General features: G+C 41.9%; 1 protein-coding gene across 1 annotated transcript in view; it reads left to right on the plus strand.

Annotated features, from left to right (window-relative positions):
- Positions 1-20243, plus strand: part of SLC28A3 (solute carrier family 28 member 3) — a 55451-nt gene that overhangs the window by 31889 nt on the left and 3319 nt on the right. Inside the window, exons 5-15 of the mRNA XM_084899354.1 lie at positions 1455-1644; positions 2850-2994; positions 4693-4806; positions 5695-5772; positions 8019-8099; positions 9687-9767; positions 11709-11834; positions 13534-13664; positions 15308-15476; positions 15874-16071; positions 20152-20233. Coding sequence (XP_084755480.1) covers positions 1455-1644; positions 2850-2994; positions 4693-4806; positions 5695-5772; positions 8019-8099; positions 9687-9767; positions 11709-11834; positions 13534-13664; positions 15308-15476; positions 15874-16071; positions 20152-20233 — 1395 coding nt within the window. The remainder of the gene's footprint in view (positions 1-1454; positions 1645-2849; positions 2995-4692; positions 4807-5694; positions 5773-8018; positions 8100-9686; positions 9768-11708; positions 11835-13533; positions 13665-15307; positions 15477-15873; positions 16072-20151; positions 20234-20243) is intronic.

The following is a 20243-nucleotide window of genomic DNA, read 5'->3' on the forward strand; positions in this document are numbered from 1 at the left end:
CAATGGATACTTTATATGGATACAATGCTAGGTGCTGCCTAGGGCCATGTAGCCAGCCCACTCTTCTTGCTTGAAGGCAGAGCCATAACTGTTTACAGTTGACTCTTCTTTTTTAAAAAAAAATGTTTTGTTTTGTTTTCTTTTTCTTTTATTTTCGTGTGCACGTTTTTTCTACCTTTTACAGTTGACCCTTGAACACAACAGGGGTTCAAGGAATGAATACTCCTCATCCTCTACCACATAGTCAAAAAATCTACACCTAACTTTTGACTCCTCAGAAACTGTACTAATTGCCTCCTGACGAACCAAGGTCTTACCAATAACATAAACAGTCGATTAGCACATATCTGTATGCTATATGTATTACATACTGTAAGCTAGAGGAATGAAAATGTTATTAATATCTTAAAGAAAAGAAACTACATTTAAAGTTTATTTTTAAAAATCCGTGGATAAGTGGCCTCACGCAGTTCAAACCTGTTGTTCCAGGGGCAATGTACACAGAAGAGCAGGTTTTTTGTTTTCACTCCCTCCAAGCAAAGGGCTCCACCCATTTAAAGAATACCCTATCTATAAAACATGAACTCTACTGCCCAAGTCTATAGATATTAATCCAAGAATGCTGTGCCCTCAAGGGCAGTGGTTTTGCTGGTGCTCACACAGCCTCAACAGGGAAGAGCAGGATTGTAAGTTTCCTCTGAACTGGGTGGGCAGGTAGTATTTCACAAAACCACATATCTCTGCCTTCAGAATATGAAAGCAAACAGACACGCATGGCTGTGTTCCCAGGTGACTTTATTTATAGAATACAAATACAAATATACAAATACAATGGTACTTGCTACCTGCAAAAAGAAGTGGCAGGCTAAATTTTAACCTGCAAACAAAATGGTGTTTGCTGACCGTTAATGGGTAACCTTGTTGTTCTTATTCTAGAATCTTCTTTACAAAAACAAAAACAAAAACAAATAGCTACCTGATTACCACCTCCACGACTTTCCTTTAGAGAGTCGTGGAGGTGGTACTTAGCCATTTTCCTCCTCAAGCTTAGGCCAAATCTGAGCTGCAAAACAGGTTAATCAATGTCTTTTTGCCAGTAGTTGCTTCAACACCTGGGTTTTCTCTGATAAAAGTTCACCTGCTGAGTCTGGATGGATACCAGAATAAAAGGTGGTTAGTACTAAGTGGGAGACCCAATGACCAAGCAACAGGATTCAAGAACTCAGAAGGTTACATAAGGAAAAGAGACCTAGGACCCTGGTCTTGTGGCATTCATGGGGAGATAGTTAGGGATTTATCAGAGGAGACAATAGCCATATCAAGAATCTGAGGAGCACTCTTGTGTTCGGTGGTCTATTCCCTGAACCTGCCCTTGGCTGAGCCAGGTCAGCGCAGGAGGCTGGTCTCCAGCCAGTGTTGGTGATGTTCACTGTCTGCCTTTGCTTCCTGGACAGGCTTCCTGGCCATGGTGATTGCAGCCTGTGTGCTGAATTTTCACAGAGCCCTTCCTCTCTTTGTGATCACTGTGGTTGTTATCTTCTTTGTGATCTGGGATTACTTTATGGCCAAATATGAACATCAAATTGATGAGTTCCTATCTCCTGGCAGAAGACTTCTGGATCGCCATTGGTTCTGGCTGAAGTGGTAAATGCATTTGGTTCTCTTATTACAGTTGAGAGGGAGTTAGTTGTTCTGAAATTGCCTTCTCATTTATGGGATATTGCAGCTAGAAACAATCTAGGGGGTATCTGTTAAAATGCCTTCATTTTACAAATAGGAAATCAAAGTTTTGATAAGACAATGACTCATTTGAGATGTGTTCAAATGTTCCTATAAACTTCCATAATTTCAAGTGCTACTATATGAAGAAAAAAAAAAAAAAAATATATATATATATATATATATGTGTGTGTGTGTGTGTGTGTGTGTATACACATATATATCTATGCACATAAATGTTTCCATATATGTGTGTGTGTGTATTCACATATATATATGCACATAAATTTTTCCATATATATATATATATATATATATATATATATATATTCTAATATATGGGATGATTCTACTTAGGAAGGTGGCTGCCTGCTCTGGCCTCCTTGGGAGGAAAATCCTGTAAATTCCTAAAGCCAACTTTTCCTCTATAGGACCCTGTGTCCTGCAGGTGACCCCTCAGGGCTCTTCCCTCAGTCTCTGTCTCTGGGACCTCCTCTCCCTCCAAGTGGCCCTACAGGATAGGATCCAGGACCAGTTTTCCATGGCATGGCCCACATAGGATCTACTAGAAAACTTCACATACGTATCCGTGGCCTAATAAACCAGGATTGTGCAATACCAACACAGCACCCTTTCTGGCTCTGCCACCCAAGTCATGAATCAGACTTGTCATACCTGCCAGATTTCCCCAGGGACTCATAACCCAGTCTAAACCTATCTCTCTGAGGCTCAGATAAGTTCTCTCCACTGCAGAGAACACATTTCAAATTCTCCCTTAAAAGGTATCGCCTCATTCATCTCCCACAACAGAGGTGAGGACTCCCAGGAGACCTCTCAAAGAAATCACCAGACTTCCTGCTCCAAACATTCTTTCTCCTCTCTGACCCCTTTATAGAGCCTTGAACCAGCAAAGAGCCCAAGACTTGTGGAGTGAGGGAGACATGTTGCTTAATATTTTGGCTATTTGCCTATATAGCCACAACCAAAAAGGATCTGTTGCAATGTCTAAAAGCACTACTTCCTGGTGCCAGGGTGTGTTACTCTTGTTTTTGTTTGGTAGTTTTAGCCCGACTGAAATTCTCAACTTAGCACAGAAAATGAAGCCAATGTCTCTTTGCTGGTTCTCTTAGGGTGATTTGGAGCTTGCTGATCCTGGCGGTTATTTTCTGGCTGACCTTTGACACTGCCAAACTGGGCCAGCAGCAGCTGGTGTCCTTCGGGGGGCTCATCATGTACATTATCCTGCTATTTCTATTTTCCAAATACCCAACCAAAGTAAGTACAAAATCGATCTTTTTTGTTTGTTTTTTTCCTTTTTCCCCCTCATGTGTAAATTGTTCAGATTAATGAGTGTGAGCGAATTGAACTGTTATTCAATATTTATCTCACCTTACTATTATATTTTAAGTGGCTAGGGCACCCTTCTCCCCGAACTTACATTGTACAGTTGCTCTCTCATTTTTCACTTTCAGAGATTTTTCAGATACACAACCAAAGAGATGTTCTCTCCTGTCAAGTCCAATTGCTACTCATGTACCCCACTTCCCCCTGTGAAACACACATATAAAGAAAACTTACCTATTTTCATCCAGATTTCCCAGACCAGCAATTAATCTAATAGTCTACCACTGAATTCCGCATTTTCTCAAATTTCCATTTGCAATTTAGGCTGTTATACCCCATAACTTGTCCTTGAACAGTTTTGTTCTTATGGAATTCAATTCTCATCCTTGCCTGTTAACGCATTCAATTGGCAAGAATTCTGAGACATTGAAACTTTTGCATATGACTCATATGTGCCAACTCTGGAAGGTTTTACTGGCTGAAAGATTGACCAAAGGAATAAAAAAGTCACTTAATATGATCCCACTCCTTTGCCATGTTCTGGTGGATGTCTCCACTGTGTTCTATGCCTCCAATCCCATGGTTCTTTGCAAGCCACTCATCTCTGCACCAGAAATGAAAGCAGATGATTGTCCATTACCGCTGCACTCTCTGGGCCTGCATTAGAGTTAATTGGTGCCTTTTACCGTGAAATGAGAGCCCCTCAACAGGGTGGAATTTCACTGAATTCACTTACAAATTGTCAGATCAACAAACCTTGGGCACACAGAGAAGTCATGTTCTGCCTTTCCATTTCCCAGGCAGAGAAATAATGGCACATGTCTAATATGAACAGCATAGTAGGAAGGCCATGTCCTTCCTCCTTTAATGACCCTTCTAAGCCTGCTCTTGTGTCTGTTAATTTAGCATGACATGATACCCTGTTTCCCCGAAAATAACACAGTGTCTTATATTAATTTTTGCTCCCAAAGATGCGCTAGGTCTTATTTTCAGGGGATGTCTTATTTTTCCATGGAGAAAAATACGGTACACATTTATTGTTAAATGAAAATAAAGGAAATTTATTAACTGTATACGGTATGGTAGTACGGTAGTTGTCAACACAAACCAGACAAACTGTGAATCCTACAGTATCAAGAATTTACTCATTTATTCAATGACAATCATGTCATCATCTTCTGGAACATCATCATAACAATCCAATTCCTGAATTTCCTGGTGAATTTCTTGTGACTCCATTTCTTTCAGAATCAGTGGACCAAATCTCTCATGTTTAGCTTAGGGGGGGGCTTATTTTCAGGGAGATGCCTTATATTTCACTCAGAAGGAAACCTGTAAGTAGGTCTTATTTTCGGAGGATATCTTATTTTCGGGGAAACATGGTAATTACATACTCTCTCAAGACTGAAGGCTTTAAACTCACGATTAGGAAGAGAGAATGCAACCCTGAGATGTTTAGGTCTGATTTGATCATGGGATTCTCTGCTCAGGACCACTTTGGCCTCCCACAGAAAGCCGGTCATAGGCTGTATGAGAGAAGCTTCCAAGGAAACAGTGATCCTTTGGGCATTGACGCTGAGTTCAGTTTCCACTTTCTAATGAGTTATTTCTCTTCATCTTCCTGCTTAGGTTTATTGGAGGCCTGTCTTTTGGGGAATTGGGTTACAGTTTCTACTTGGGCTCATAATACTAAGGACTGAGCCTGGATTTATAGCCTTTGATTGGTTGGGCAAACAAGTTCAGGTAAGTTGGGTTCAACTGAACACCTTGCTTTTAGAATGCTTTTAACATGTGGATACAATTTTCAAGACATGTCAGAAATAGGTTTATTTGTCTGCATTAGTTGACCCAAATTTTAATTCTGTAGCATGAGTAAGACAAATAATTTGGCTTATGTAGAATATTAACAACTGCCTAGTTTATTATTAGTATGAGTGTCCCTTACCCATATCATCTACTACATCACATCCTATCCTGATTGCCTCCTTTATTCTGTCCAAAGGGGTTCACATTTTTAAAATGGCTCCACAGGTAGTGAAGAAACAGGCTTTCTTTGCATCTAGTGATAACTAGTGCCACCTATGTGCCATCTGTGACTTGCTGGAACAATTTACCCACCTGACTCATTCTTGAGCATTCTGGAGCCAGATTGAATGTCAGAAATGACAGAAAATCTGTATGCATGTAGAGTTCAAAAATACACTTCCAGCCCTAGCTGGCTTGGCTCAGTGACTAGAGCATTGGCCTGCATACCAAAGGGTCCTGGGTCCAATTCTGGTCAAGGGCTTTGTACTTTGGTTGCAGTCTCTTCCCCAGGCCAGGCCCTGGTTGGGGCTTGTGCAAGAGGCAATCAATCAATATGTTTCTCTCTCTTTGTCTTTCCCTCTATCTTCCAACCTCCCTAAAAATCAATGGGAAAATATCCTTGGGTGAGGATTAACAACAACAAAATACACTTCCATGCCATCCACTGGAGAAGGGGAGAAGCTGAGAAATTAACTTTCCAAGTCTATCCACCAAATCCAACAAGCGTGCTAGGCCCCCGCCTCTGCAGCGCCTGGTAGGTCCTGTGAATTGTAACCGCCTCTTCAGTAGTTATAATGACCTTCTCTTTTCCTTTCTTCAACTCAGACGTTCTTGGGGTACACGGATGCCGGTGCTTCATTTGTCTTTGGTGAGAAATACACAGACCACTTCTTTGCATTCAAGGTAAAGCCAAGCTCCTTTTCTATATAACCACTTTCTGTTCAATAACTTCTGTCTGTGTAGCTGTTCAGATAGAACCTAACCTGCCATAAGCCAGGTATAAGTTGTAGGTGTACAGCATATTGTTGCCCTTCTTCATTTACAATGATTTCTGAAGTCAGTGGACTGTAAACATTTTACTTTGTAACCATAGCATTAAGGAGAACAAGAGGAAGTCAGAAATATTTTTAAAAAATCCTTTGGGGAGTGGGCTTGTAGAATGCCTCCAATATTTATGAAAATCATATGGGGTAAAAGTATCTGAGATTTCAGAGTAGAAGCTGCTCCCTGATCTGTGTAGCCACTATGAATAAGGATCTAAGGTTGCTCACACTTAATCTCTACCACTGCTGAATGGTGGCACCCATATCTGCTAAATATCAGAACAAGTATATCTCCCAGTAGCACCTTCAGTATTACAAATTCCTCTCAAACTTCATTCCTTTTCCAAGAAACTAGAGTAAGAAGAGCTCATTGTAGCAGAGGAAAAAAAAAAAATGTCAATTTTCCTATGAAATATACTCATTAGGTACCTGGCAGTGAATAGGCCACTCATGGTTCCAGGTCCAGGATCGGTGCTCTGTGCTCAGGAAACCCCTCAGTACACATCAACCTGGTCTTCCGGAACCATCCCCATGCTAATGCTCTCCCATCTTTCCTTGAGTACAGCTTTTGCCTATGCAGGCCTAGAGGCAGGGCCCTCTCCCAACCAAAAGAGGGATGTTATTCTACAAGAGAAAGGCCAGCTTGCCCCATGGGTAGGCCTAATGGGTTCCCTCCTAAGGCTCCCACAAGCCCCAGGAAGCTCCCCTTCCTTGGGGGAATCCCTATAAATCCTTGTTGATGAGCCAGAAAGATGCAGGTGGCTTTTCATTCCACTCTATTTTTTTGTGGTATGTTTTTGTTCCTACACTTCTAAATTGTTTGCTCACTTAGTGACTCCAAATTTACCTCCAAAGAACCTCAGCATCAGTTAGGCCAACTGTTAACGGTGAATCTTTTTTCAACTGCTGATTTTTTAAACCATTGATTTGACGCTTTGGTGCTGAGATACCTAAGCCATCTTGGAAAGGTCAATTGTTTATAAATTGAGACTGAAGTGTGCTCATATCATGAATTTAATTCAGAACTGGAAAAAACAAAGCCACAAGGAAGGTGAAATTTGCTGTCCAGACTGTCTGAGTGTCTTCAGATCTTGTTCTCCCGGGGCAGCAATATCTATCCTTTCCACCGAAGCAGAATCCCTGTGGGAACACGGGAGAGATGAACCCCTCCAGCTCCCCGGAGCTTTCAGAAAGGCTCTGCCTTCCCATTAAAGCCAATAAAAGGACATGAGTGAGCTCTCAAGAATGGCACAGAATGTCTTTTAATATATATTATTAATAGATTTTTCTAAATTAGATCTTGTACAAATTGTCTTCAGTCATTCTGTGCCTCTGGCAGAGGCTTTTCTCCAGCCATTTAGCTGGGGAGCAGAAGGCTTGGAGTGGTGTGGTGGGGTAGGGGTGGGTGCGGAGGTCGTAGAGCACAGCTCTGTGTGATCTCTGCAGGGTAGAAGCGGCTCCCTGTAGACACACAGGCTGCATTGAAGGCACCCAAAGAGCGTCAGGAAAATAGGATCCAGAAAAAAGACAACATTTTGTTGACATAGACGTTAACTAGTTTCCCAAGTTTAATCATTTCAGTGATTCAAAAATCTATAAGTAAAATAATTATTACCTTCAAAGCCAAATGAATGAGCGCTTATTCTATAGGAGGCACAGTGTGTAAGCACTACCACGCTGTAGCTGATCTGGGTAGCCACTATGAATAAGGATCTAAGGGTGCTCACACTTGATATCCACCTCTCCTGAATGGTGGCACCCATATCTGCTAAATACAGAACAAGTATATCTCCCAGTAGCACCTTCGGTATTACAAATTCCTCTCAAACTTCATTCCTTCTCCGAGAAACTAAAGTAAGAAGAGCTTATTGTAACAGAGAAGGGAAAAAAAAGTCAATTTTCCTATGAAATATTATATACTCAAGCTTACCCGGAACCAATTAGAATAAGAGACAGTCAGTGGGGCAGCTGCCCAATAAAATTGTTGTTTTGTTCAAGAGGAGTTCCTAGTATTGTTATGATGCCTCAGAGGGAGGCAGGAAGAAAATCTACTAACATCAGGAGGGCCAACGTTAACCCGTGATTACTTTCATCTCCACCCACCAGATCCTGCCCATCGTGATTTTCTTCAGCACTGTGATGTCCATGCTCTACTACCTCGGGCTGATGCAGTGGATCATTAGAAAGGTACCTGGACTGGAAGGGATTGGGTGACAGGTGCTGGATTATTTCAGGGACAAAGTCTTACCTGCCTTTTATCCACGTTTTCCAAGTACTTTTCTCTTTGTACCAAGATGCACCACCACCACCCATATTATTTTATTGAAACGCCCCAAATCACATATTTCCATGGAGGGAAGACTATCTCAGGGACTTCAATTAGCCATTACTTCTTTAAGTCAGACTTGATGCCAACAGGTCAGACACCTGCCGGGAAAGGAGCATTATTCCTTCATCCTGGCTCCCCATCCGGCACCTTACACAGAGTAGGCCTATGTAAGGAGGTCACAAAAGTGGGCGCTCCTGGTCTAGGAGCTGCTAGAGAATCAAAGCAAGATGGAGGCAGGGAAAGCTGCTTTTCGCTCCTGGGGGAGTTTTATAAGCACACAATGTTTGCTTTAGATCTGAAAAGTTTATCTCCTTCATTCTGCCTCAGCAACTCTCAGTCCTACACTCATATGTTTGATTTTAAACAGTAGGAAATTTGTAACAGAGCTTGAATGCACACAAGAGTGAAGCAGTCCATACAGGGCCTTGGCACAGTCATGGCCCTCCTTTTATTTCTGTAAATAAATAAAATTGATAAAGGGTGGAAGGGAGAGAGGGAGGGGATGGAAGAGGTGGGAAGGAGAAAGAGAGAAAAAAAACCAGAATGAATACCAGCAGATTCAGAATTCAATAAGAGAGCCAGGGCCCATAATTATCTGCTTGTCAATTTAAACATTCAGAATTACTGTGTCTAAACAGAAAGGAGAGAGAATGCAATTCGAAGTCTTCATCCTGAGGTTGCCCCACAAGCTCTGGTTGGAAGGACAGAACAAAAACAGGACCATAAGCTATGTTCATTGAGTTAAGTAGGAAAGGCCAAACCTCAACTACATGCCACTACTTAGTACTTGGGTGATTTTTGACAAAACAACTAAACTGCCTGTGCCTTGGTTTCCCCTTCTATAAAATGGGTGTGGCACAGGTTCAATTCCAAGTCAAGAGCATGTATTGTACCTGGGTTGCAGGTTTGATCCCCAGCTCTGGGATCTGGGCACATGGGGAAAGCAACCAGTGTGTCTCTCTGACATTGATTTCTTCTGTCTCTCTCCCCACCATCTCTCTCTCTCCATTCTGCTCTCTCTAAAAAAATAAAGGAAAAAATATACTTGGGTGAGGATTAACAAAATAATAAAATAAAAATAAATAAAATGGGTATAATTATGGGACCTCCCTTAAAGGGTTATTATGAGGATTAAATGCATTACTCGGACAAAGAGTTTAACATAGTCCTTGGAACACAATAAAGCCGGCATGACTGTTTACACTATTTCAACAGAAATTCATTTGTATAATGTTCAAAGTATATACAATGACTCAGACTTATGGCTCAAACAGGAGGATCTGATCAGCCTACCCTAGACTAGATAGGATATATTCACATGCAGCACCATTATAGGGTGCCCACAATTTAAGGTCACAGCATTTTCCTCCAGCCTGAAGATTCTTATCCCTACTTTGAAGTTTTGTGCATATGCAAATAGTTCTGTGTTGACTTTTCCCATGTAGGTTGGATGGATCATGCTAGTTACTATGGGATCATCTCCTATTGAATCTGTTGTTGCTGCTGGCAATATATTTGTCGGACAGGTAAGTTGTAATGTTAAAAAATAAGACATCTGCTTAAATGGACACTCTCTTCCCAGAAAGTAGGATTTTAAAATAACTTATGTTATTTCTTTCAGTGTAAGGGGAAGGGTGTCAAAATAGAAAACAGTCAGTATTGACAATGTCCAGGATTTCAGAGAAAGAGAAAAAAAAAAAAAAGTGGGAGCAAGATAGGGAGGGGGGATTGAAATCCAGTCCAAGAATCTGGGGGCACTAATATAGTATTTCGGTTCTTGAGCGTTCATGGACAGGAAGAAAGAGTGACTCATTTACCAAATATAGCTTCTCAGTACATCTTTTCTGAATTTTTGAACTGGTGAGGTCTCTGGCTCACTCTTCTGAGGCTAGCCGCTCATCCTCTGGATGGGAGCTCACCGTGTGTATCGAAGCTGCAAACATGCACAGCCATCCCTCATATAGTGCCCGTGGCAATGAAAGAGACCAAGAAAGGCTTTCAGCCAACAACCAGGCAGCTGTATGAATACTCGAACTCATGCTCCCTTTTCTGAACTGGCCAACACGCTATCTTTGCGGAACCTAAAGAAACATGCTGATGAACAAAAGCATTTTCATCTCTCTGACCCATCCGGCAAAGTGTCCTTTTGCTTGAAGTCCATTTAAGAAAGAAAGGGGGAAAAAAGTGCCAACAGATATCCCTCAAAACAGCAGCATTCCTGAGGGGTGGACACGTAACAAATGGTACTGATCGTGTCTTCACTCAGATACATAGCTCCGGGCAGAATGGCATCATATACCACAGAAGCCACGTATGAATGCTTGCCGTCAGGGCTGCCCAAGGAAACTGGATTTGAAGTGAAAATGAAGTCAGCCAGGAAAGCACATGGCCCACATCCTAGGCTTGCCACTGCCCCAGGCAGGCTGGGCCTTCTTGGTAAGCCCAGCTTGCTAGCCTGGAGCAGAGTCTTTAGAGCGGGGCCCATATTCCTTCCGTAGGAACTGAAATTATTATAATTATAGTCATAAACTCTATCTGGACTAATTAGGGCACCATCTTGAGTTGATTACTCCTACCTGCAGGGTAAGAGGGCTCATGTACTGAGTTTCAATTTAGTCCATAAATTGGAGCTCAACACATTCAATCTTTTAGAACAATTAGAAATAATGAGGGGAAAATTGTAAAATTGCACACATGCCTCTGTGGTGCTCAATTTGGCACTTAATATGCTAAAAGTACAGCTATTATTTATGGAGAGCCCCGCGCTGCAGGCACCGGCTCTCCTTAATGGGACTCAAGCCTTTACAACTGCATCCTCTCCAATTCCTTTCCGCCCTAGAGGAAGAGCGGTGTCTCTGATTCTCAATGAGAAAAGGGCCTGGGGGCCCCTGTTCTTGTTATTGCTGGTATTTTTTTAAACTTGTGTTTCTACCTCCCTGTGGTATTAGCAAAGTGACTTGGGGTCTGTCTCAAGAAGCTGGAAGACGGGGAAGTTACAGAAGCTTGGGAATCACAATTCACAAGGCCAGGCCACTGGGGCGAGTTATTTGGCCAATGATGTTCCCACCTTTGATAAGTGTACACAGCCATCAGAATTCAATCCTAGGTTAGGTGGGGGGCCTTAGGTGAAATGGCCTTCAAACTTTGCAAACAACACATGACTCTATACTGTAAGTGCACTGCCCTAGAGTTCAAATGAACCAGACACCTATGGTGAGGGTCCTCAAACTCAGCATGCATCAGAGCCACCGGGAAGGCTTATTAAAACAGGCTGCTGCCCCCCCCCCCCCCACCCCGCCCGAGTCTCTGATTCAGCATGTCTACAAAGTTCCCATGTGCTGCTGATAGAGCTGGTCTGAGGTCCACTCTTAGAAATACTGCATTTAGACAATGGAAATTTCAGTAGGTTGTCATAAACGCCCCAAATTTAAAAGGGAATGTTTAATCTGGTCACACTTTCTTTCCAGTCAGAGTCCCCACTGCTGGTCCGACCTTACTTACCATACATCACCAAGTCCGAACTCCACGCAATTATGACCGCTGGGTTCGCTACCATTGCCGGAAGTGTCTTGGGTGCATACATTTCTTTCGGGGTAAGAATATTTTGGGATTGACTTATGGAAATACGACCTTGTCTTTCTTTGCTATTATTATTTCTTTTTCTTTTCTTCCCCATTGCTGCTGGATAAGGAGATAAAAAGAATATCCTTTTTGCTGGATAGTTGGTCACAGTTCCTTTAGCATTTGAATAGAATGACCTTTTGAGAGCTTCACTTTCATATCCCTGTCACTTAAATGAGGATTATATCCACCCATAATAAAATGAAATCATATTATGAGGTTACTTTTGCTGAAAATTTAAATTTTATTAAAAATTAAAGTACTATTGACATTAGTAGAGGTGATCTAGACCAGGGTCAGCAAACTAGGACTCATGAGCCAAATCTAAATCATTCCCTTTTTTCCCTAATAATGCTACTTGCATTTATCTCTGTACAGCAGCTTTCATGCTATAGCATTGAATAGTTGTGGCCCCCAAGGCCAAACTTATTTACTTCATCACCCTTTACAGAAAATGCTGTCTGACCCTTGGCCTAGAGTAGGGGTGTCGAACTCAATCAGAGAAGGGGCCAAAATCTAAAATCCAGCCTAAATCGCGGGCCAAATGGTTTACTGAACAGTCATAAACTGACAATGTCATAAACTGACAGCGGAGTGCAGTGATGACAGCGCGGTGCGGGCCACATTGCAAGGCCTGGCGGGCTGGATTTGGCCCGCGGGCCTTGTGTTTGACACATGTGGCCTAGAGCAATGGTTCTCAAACCTTACCATACATTAGAATCACCAGGGAGCTTTTAGAAGCCCTCATGCCCAAACCCATAACCCAGAGTAATTAAACCAGAATTTCTTGGGAAGAGACCCAGGAATAATTTTTTTTAAAGCTCTCCAGATTCCAATGTGCAGCCCAGTTGAGAGCTGGTGGCCTATGGTATGGGGCTGGAGAATGTTATGAGAGCTGGTGCACAGAGCTGCACATAAATGGAATCCCATATTGGAGAAATGGAATAAGACATCAGCTGTGTGAACCAGTGTTTCATTCCAGGACTTCGCCTGGGCCTTGGAAAGCCAGCCAATAAAAAGAAGGAAGAAGAAAAGGAGCAAAGATACCTCAGGAATAGCAGTTTAACAAGATCCCCAGATGGGAGTAGGGAGAGAGATGCTGATTCTAGAATTCTGAAACTATAAATGAGAATGCAAAAAAAATAAGGGTGAGGGGAAGGAAAGGGGAAAGAGTTTAAGTAGACCTGCAGTGAGGAAAACAAATAGTTTACAGATTAAAGGGATTCTGGGTAAATGAATATTATGTAAAGACTCAAAAGGATAGCAGAAGAAAGATGGAGAGACCCCCAGGTAGCCCCTATCTAAATTGATGACATAATGAAGTATGGGCTTTAGGGACTATTTGAACATTCAAAAGGAAAACAGAGAGGTGGAGGAACTTCTTTGAAAGTTTCTACAGCACAAGATAAATTATCTTCTGAAATGATCTGAGTCATTTAAAATTCTCCCCAAGGATGTGATTAATTCACATAAATTCCTCTCTTCTCCCTCTGAATCTCAAGATGATGCCAACTTGGCTAAGTGAGCTTTCCAAGCCTCCAAAGAAACATTGTTTTCTGGCATAGAATCAATTCCTGTCCATCTTCTCCCTTGGAAGACTTTTGGGTCATTTATTCTGAACACCACAGAAGAGATATACCTAAGTTAGCCTTTTTTCCCTCGAAATCACAGGTTTCGTCCACCCACTTGTTGACGGCTTCAGTTATGTCAGCACCCGCATCACTGGCTGTTGCTAAACTCTTTTGGCCTGAGACAGAAACACCTAAAATAACCCTCAAGAATGCCATGAAAATGGAAAGTGGGTAAGTGGAACACATGCACCTAGTTCATCACTACACAACCAAAGGGGGTGGGAGGTCCAAATTCAAGGTGATCATCAGAGAGCACAGTGAATTATGACAGTAAATCGAATTTAATTTCCCAGTGACTTGTTAGACTTCACCCAAAACATCTTGTTTTCACAAGGGAGGAAAACCTTTCTAAATATCTGAATGTCAGTACAATTCCTTGAATGTTAAAATGTAGATATTTCACTTTAAATATAGTATGGTGTTCGTTGAGCTTAAGACCATTGGAAAGCCATGGGATAATCATTTCTAGAAGTTTATTAAATAACTAGAGGCCAGTGCACAACTTCGTTGCATGGGTGTGGTCCCTAGGCCTGGCTGGCAAACAGGGCTCATCAAGGCCAGCAGGCCAGGGTAGGGACCACAGGAGGTTGGCAGGCCGGTGGGGAGGGACCATGGGAGGTTGGCCGGCCAAAGAGGTTGGTTATGAGAACGCACTGACCACCAGGGGGAAGTTCCTGCATTGAACACCTGCCCCCTGGTGGTCAATGCATGTCACAGCAACCAGTCGACTGGCTGTTCAGTCTTTCAGTCACTTAGGCTTTCATATATATAAAAGCCTAAGTGATAGGGCAGAGACAGTGTGATATAATAACCCTTAGCCCCTCATTGGTTCATTTTCTTTGGCTCTGTGGAAAAGAAAAAATAGGTGGAAGAAACTAAGGGATTTAGTATATTTAAGAGTGTTTCATGAAATCACAGAATTAACCAACATGTTTTTGAGATTCATCCTTTGTTTGTATTATAGAGAAAGTCCTAACCATGAGTGAAAAGCAAGTTGTTGAATGTATATATGAAATATGTGTGGTCCCACTTATAAAGTTAGCAAATGTGTAAAGCTATACAGCATATTATTAAAGGAAACAGACAAGTATGGAAATTGAAAAGAAAGGCAATGATAAGCTTATTTTAAGGGAGAAAGATACTTCTGAGATTAGAGAGAAGAGGACGAGACTAAGAAAGAGCACTGTGGGGAGGGGGGCAGGAAGGTGGGACTCAAAGATGATAGTCATGTTCCATTTCTTAAGTGAGGTTAGGGATATTCAGACCTTCCTTGACTGATAATTCTTATATAATGAATATTTTCTAAATATTCTCTGATAGCTATTTTTAATTACATATAATTTTTAGAAAGTTTTAAAAAAATATTTCTATTGATTTTTTACAGAGAGGAAGGGAGAGGAATAGAGAGTTAGAAACATCAATGAGAGAGAAACATCAATCAGCTGCCTCCTGCACACCTCTTACTGGGGATGTGCCCACAACCAAAGTATATGCCCTTGACCAGAATTGAACCTGGGACCTTTCAGTCAACAGGCCAATGCTTTATCCACTGAGCCAAATGGTTTAAGGCTAGATGTAATTGTATTATATTTTCCTAATTTTTATATTATAATGAAAAGAGTAATATAACACATACCCACCACCTATACTCTGCCACCATGATTTCATAGAATTCAGGTGAGTGTTTTGACTCAGACATGGGCCTGAGAGCTGATCTTTCCATCCAAATGAGCTTTGATTAGGCCATTCCTTTGCATGTGGTATCCATCCATGGAAAACTCGTTGGTAATTCTGGGATCACTATTTTTTGATAGTGATTCAAGGAATCTCCTAGAAGCTGCATCACAGGGAGCCTCCTCATCCATCTCCCTGGTGGCAAACATTGCTGTGAATCTGATTGCCTTCATAGCCCTGTTGTCTTTTATGAATGCAGCGCTGTCCTGGTTCGGAAACATGCTTGACTACCCACAACTAAGTTTTGAGGTATAATTCTACCATGTTTTTCCTCCGTTTTATTTCTGCCTATCTTTCTTAAAAACAAGAAAAGGTTTCTGAACAACTTTCCCTAACGGCCTATAGCACACTCTTACCTAATGTGTGCACTTACCGGGTAACCCCCATCTTCTCACCCTCACTTCCCTCTCTTAACATCTTCCTACCCCCAACATTCAGTCATTCTCTCCTGACCTCATCCCAAGAATCCATATTACTTCAAATGACCAATTCTAACTTTGATTCCTAATGGATAAAGATGGGCAAGGTGTGTGAAGGGATTTTTATGCCTCAAGGAAGCACAGAAGGGACAGGAGTAATCTTGTCCAGAGGGTGAGTCAGAAGCTAATCGCCACTCTAATAAAGTATCTGTTTTTTGTTTCTATAGATAATATGCTCCTACATCTTCATGCCCTTCTCCTTCATGATGGGAGTGGACTGGCAGGACAGCTTTATGGTTGCCAAACTCTTAGGTTATAAGACATTCTTTAATGAATTTGTGGCTTATGAACAGCTCTCAAAATTGATCAATTTAAGGAAAAAGGCTGGACCCAAATTTGTGAATGGTGTGCAGCAATATATGTCGGTGAGTAAATATTTTGATGTTCAGTGCACCATTTCATTACATACATACATTCATCAGATATGGTGCCTCTGTGTGTTAGCATGGCAGACACTTGAGAGGCATCAAGAAAACAAAACATATCAAAATCCCTAGTCTCTTGGAGCTCTTTGTGTACTTAGCACCTCATAATTTTCATTTATGCTGATTTAATCAGTGTGTGTGTTTAAGCAAGTGTGTGTGTACAGAGGAAACACAACTAATCCTTTCACTGTGATCATTTACTTTTGAGCACTATGGAGCTGGGACAGAAATTAATCAATCAACAGATACTTATTGAATACCTTCTATGTACAGCATACTTAGCTATTGAGGCCACAGCACTGAACAAGTGATGAGGCCTAAGCCCTAATGGGGCTCACGGTCTAACGATCTTCAAGGTCCCTTCCTTCCAGCTTAAGCGATTCTATGAACACTGAGAAACCACAACATAGTGCCTGGACATCCGAGGCACAGTCGCCATCCTCCAAGTGGATGAGAGAAGAGGAGGTCAGAGCCTGTGGTCAGAACCTCTGAGACAAGCATCCCATAACTGTATCAGAATTTGAGGTCAATAGGCTGCAAGGAGATGCTCATTTCTGCTAGATGGGATAATAGAACTCAGGAGCAGATGAGTCTCCAACTTTTACTTCCTAGAAGGACAGAATTGTTGCACAAGGAAGCTCTTAGGGAAATGGTGAACATTTCTGACCATTACTCATTGACACAATCCATTTGGCATTAATGTCCTAGGCCAGTGATCGGCAAACTCATTAGTCAACAGAGCCAAATATCAACAGTGCAACGATTGAAATTTTTTTGAGAGCTAAATTTTTTAAACGTAAACTTCTAACCACTTCTTCAAAATAGACTTGCCCAGGCCATGGTATTTTGTGGAAGAGCCATACTCAAGGGGCCAAAGAGCCGCATGTGGCTCACCGGCCACAGTTTGCCCACCACGGTCCTAGGCTTTTAAAGGAAAGGGGGGGAAAGCATGCTGTCCAAGGTTCTAATGGAGACAGACAACCCACCTGAATAACACCACCATCTCTCCCAGCCCCCCAAAGACCAAACATGCAAATTTACTCCCACATATTACACACATGTAACAGTATACCCCAGGAGAGTACTTTGCTATTTTAGGTTTGGAGCATTTTGACCCACATATTTGGTATATGGGCCTGTAAGTCTCCTGTTTCTCAAATATTCATTCTTCAACTGGCAGCACAGTGGTGCTTGGCCTAGTGGCCTCATTGGTTAGATGCCACTACTAACCAGGTTGCTCCCCTGCCAAAAGTAAACAATAGGCTAGATGAAGAGAAATGTTTTCCATCCCCAGCTGCCAGCTGCCAGGAGAAAGTGGTTTTGTTCATGAGCACAGCAAGCTCACAGTTCTGGCAATGCTGGGCAGGTTTGCCAACAGGTTATGAAGGGGATGGAGGAAAGAACAGTAGAGCTGATTTGGGTTGAGGGTGAGTCCAACCAGAGGCAGGCGCACAAAGGACATTGGGAAATATGAGCTCAATGTCTTCTACTAAAGTTGAGTCGTAATGGGAAAAGCGATTTTTATTTTTATTTTCCAGATCTTATTTCCAATCAACAAAATGGGGATGGGTTCCTGCAAATTCTTGCTTACTGACCAAGAAGTATGTGTCGGGGAAGGGGGAGGGGGCCAACAGGAAAGGTACTGTGTAACTGAAACTGGAGTGTAAGATCTGAGTGCAAGAGGCAAAAACCCAATGTCACCCATTGAATTATGACCACTGCTGATCTCCGTTTTAAGAGATCAGAACATGTATGCAGCACCCACATACACAGAATGAGCTCTTTATTTCTCAGTCATGTTCGCTTTCTTAGCCATAATATCTTGCATGTTTGGTTACATGTAATACAAACTATGGTACAGAGTTCAAAGGGTACAAAATGATGTAGAGGGAAAGTAAGTCATGCTCCCTATTTCTCTGCCCCCAGCCCCTCTCCCTGTAACATATTAGGCTCTCTGTTCTTTTTTTTTTTTTTTTAACAGAGAGGAAGAGAGAGAGATAGAGAGTTAAAAACATCGATCAGCTGCCTCCTGCACACCCCCCACTGGGGGATGTGCCCACAACCAAAGTATTATACATGCCCATGACAGGAATCGAACCTGGGACCTTTCAGTCCACAGGCCGACACTCTATCACTGAGCCAAACCAGTTTTGGCAGGCTCTCTGTTCTTAACCTTGCTCATCCCATCTAATGACATATTTCAGATGCCTTTCCATGTTGTTGTCTGTGACATGGTATTCTATTGTACAAGCACATTGCAATTTATTTTAATCAGTCCCTTGCTGATGAACAATATTAACAATTTTTTGCTGTTAGAGGTAATGCTGCAATGAATGTCCTTGTACATATGGCATGTTTGCAAGGAGAGCCATAGGATCTATTATTGCTTTCCTAGTACATGCAGCCCATTTCATCATGTAATCTTGCACATTTATGAGAAAAGGCAAAATGCAATCATCCCAGCCTCCTTTTCCTCTTATTATAAAATCCTCCATGGCCACATCTGTGTACCCCCTTCCCATCACTCCCCAGAAAGGGGAAAGAGGAATCTCGGTCCTTTATGCCATTTCCCTCCCTATGGTCTCTTAATAGGCTTGCCTGTTTCTTAAGAGGACTGAACTAAATGAAAAGCACTAGAGAAGCAGGGGATGAGAATGAGCTTGTCCAGAAACATTGGACTGCTTGAATACTTGAAATATTTTTTCCTGCCTGCTATAAGCACACTGATTGAAAACCAACAAAGGAGTTCTCAGAAACCATGAACACGAAGAGGGGCCTTATAATTAACAAAAATTGCCATGACCACTTGAATCTTAAATGTGAGCTTTTAAAAATTCAAGTTGCCCTAACAGATTTGGCTCAGTGGATAGAGCATAGGCCTGCGAACTGAAGGTTGCCAGATACAATTCCAGTCAAGGGCATGTTCCAGTAGGGGGTGTACAGGAGGCAGCTGATCGATGTTTCTAACTCTCTATCCCTCTCCCTTCCTCTCTGTAAAAAAAACAATAAAATATATTTTCTTAAAAAAAAAAAAAAAAAGAAGAAAAATTCCAGTTAGTGCCCTGGCCAGTATCCTTCAGTTGGTTAAGCATTGTCCCATGCACCAAAAGGTCGCTGGTTCAATTGCAGTCAGAGCACAGGCCTGAGTTGCAGGCTCAATCCTGCAGTTGGGGTGCATGCAGTGGACAACTGATTGATGCTTCCAATTGCTCCACATCTTCACCAACATTTGCTATTGTCCATCTTTTTAGCCATTTTAGTGGACTCAGTGGTATCTCATTGTTTTAATTTGCATTTCCTGGTGAGTAAGGATGAACATCTTTTCATGTGCTTATTGGCCATTCATAGGTCTTTTGTGAAATCTCTATCTGTTTTTTTTTTAATTGGGAGCTTGTCTTCTTACTAATGAGTTGTAATAGTTCTTTATACATTCTGAATAAGTCCTTTGTCAAATAAATGAAATGTGGATGTTTTCTGGGATCAATATTGTATCTTTAGTAGTTAGTACTGTGCCTGGCACATAATAATAAGTGGCCTGCTCACATCGATGTTAGAAGCTATATTTTTTTTTCTTAAACAACTTTTTAAAATCTCTTTATTGATTTTGAGAGAGAGAAAATATTGACGTGAGAGAGAAACATCGATCGGTCGCCTCCCATATACACCCTGACCGGGGATCAAACCCACAACCTGGATATGTGCCCTGACCTGGAATTGAACTGGCTACCTTTCAGTGCATGGGATTATGCTCAACCAACTGAGCCACACCAGCCAGGGCAGACCTCAGGTATTTTATAGAGACTCTCTGAATCCACATAGTCCCTATCCCTCCCTCAAAATTCAAGGGGAGTTGGGGGGATGGGGGGAGTGTCTAGGAAGCAACAAGTGTTGGACACCATGAACTGCACATTTAGTTGTCAATCCTGTTCCCATAGTCACACTAGGAAGCCTGGTTAGGAAGTCATATTTATAAACTGGGTCACACCTCATAGACACCTGTGTGTTTATGCTTATTTACAGATTCGTTCGGAGACCATTGCCACTTACGCTCTCTGTGGTTTTGCCAATATTGGTTCCCTAGGAATAGTGATTGGTGCACTCAGTAAGTGGAA

Source organism: Pipistrellus hanaki (assembly GCF_964339955.1).
Source record: "Pipistrellus hanaki genome assembly, chromosome: 11".
NCBI classification, from domain to species: domain Eukaryota; kingdom Metazoa; phylum Chordata; class Mammalia; order Chiroptera; family Vespertilionidae; genus Pipistrellus; species Pipistrellus hanaki.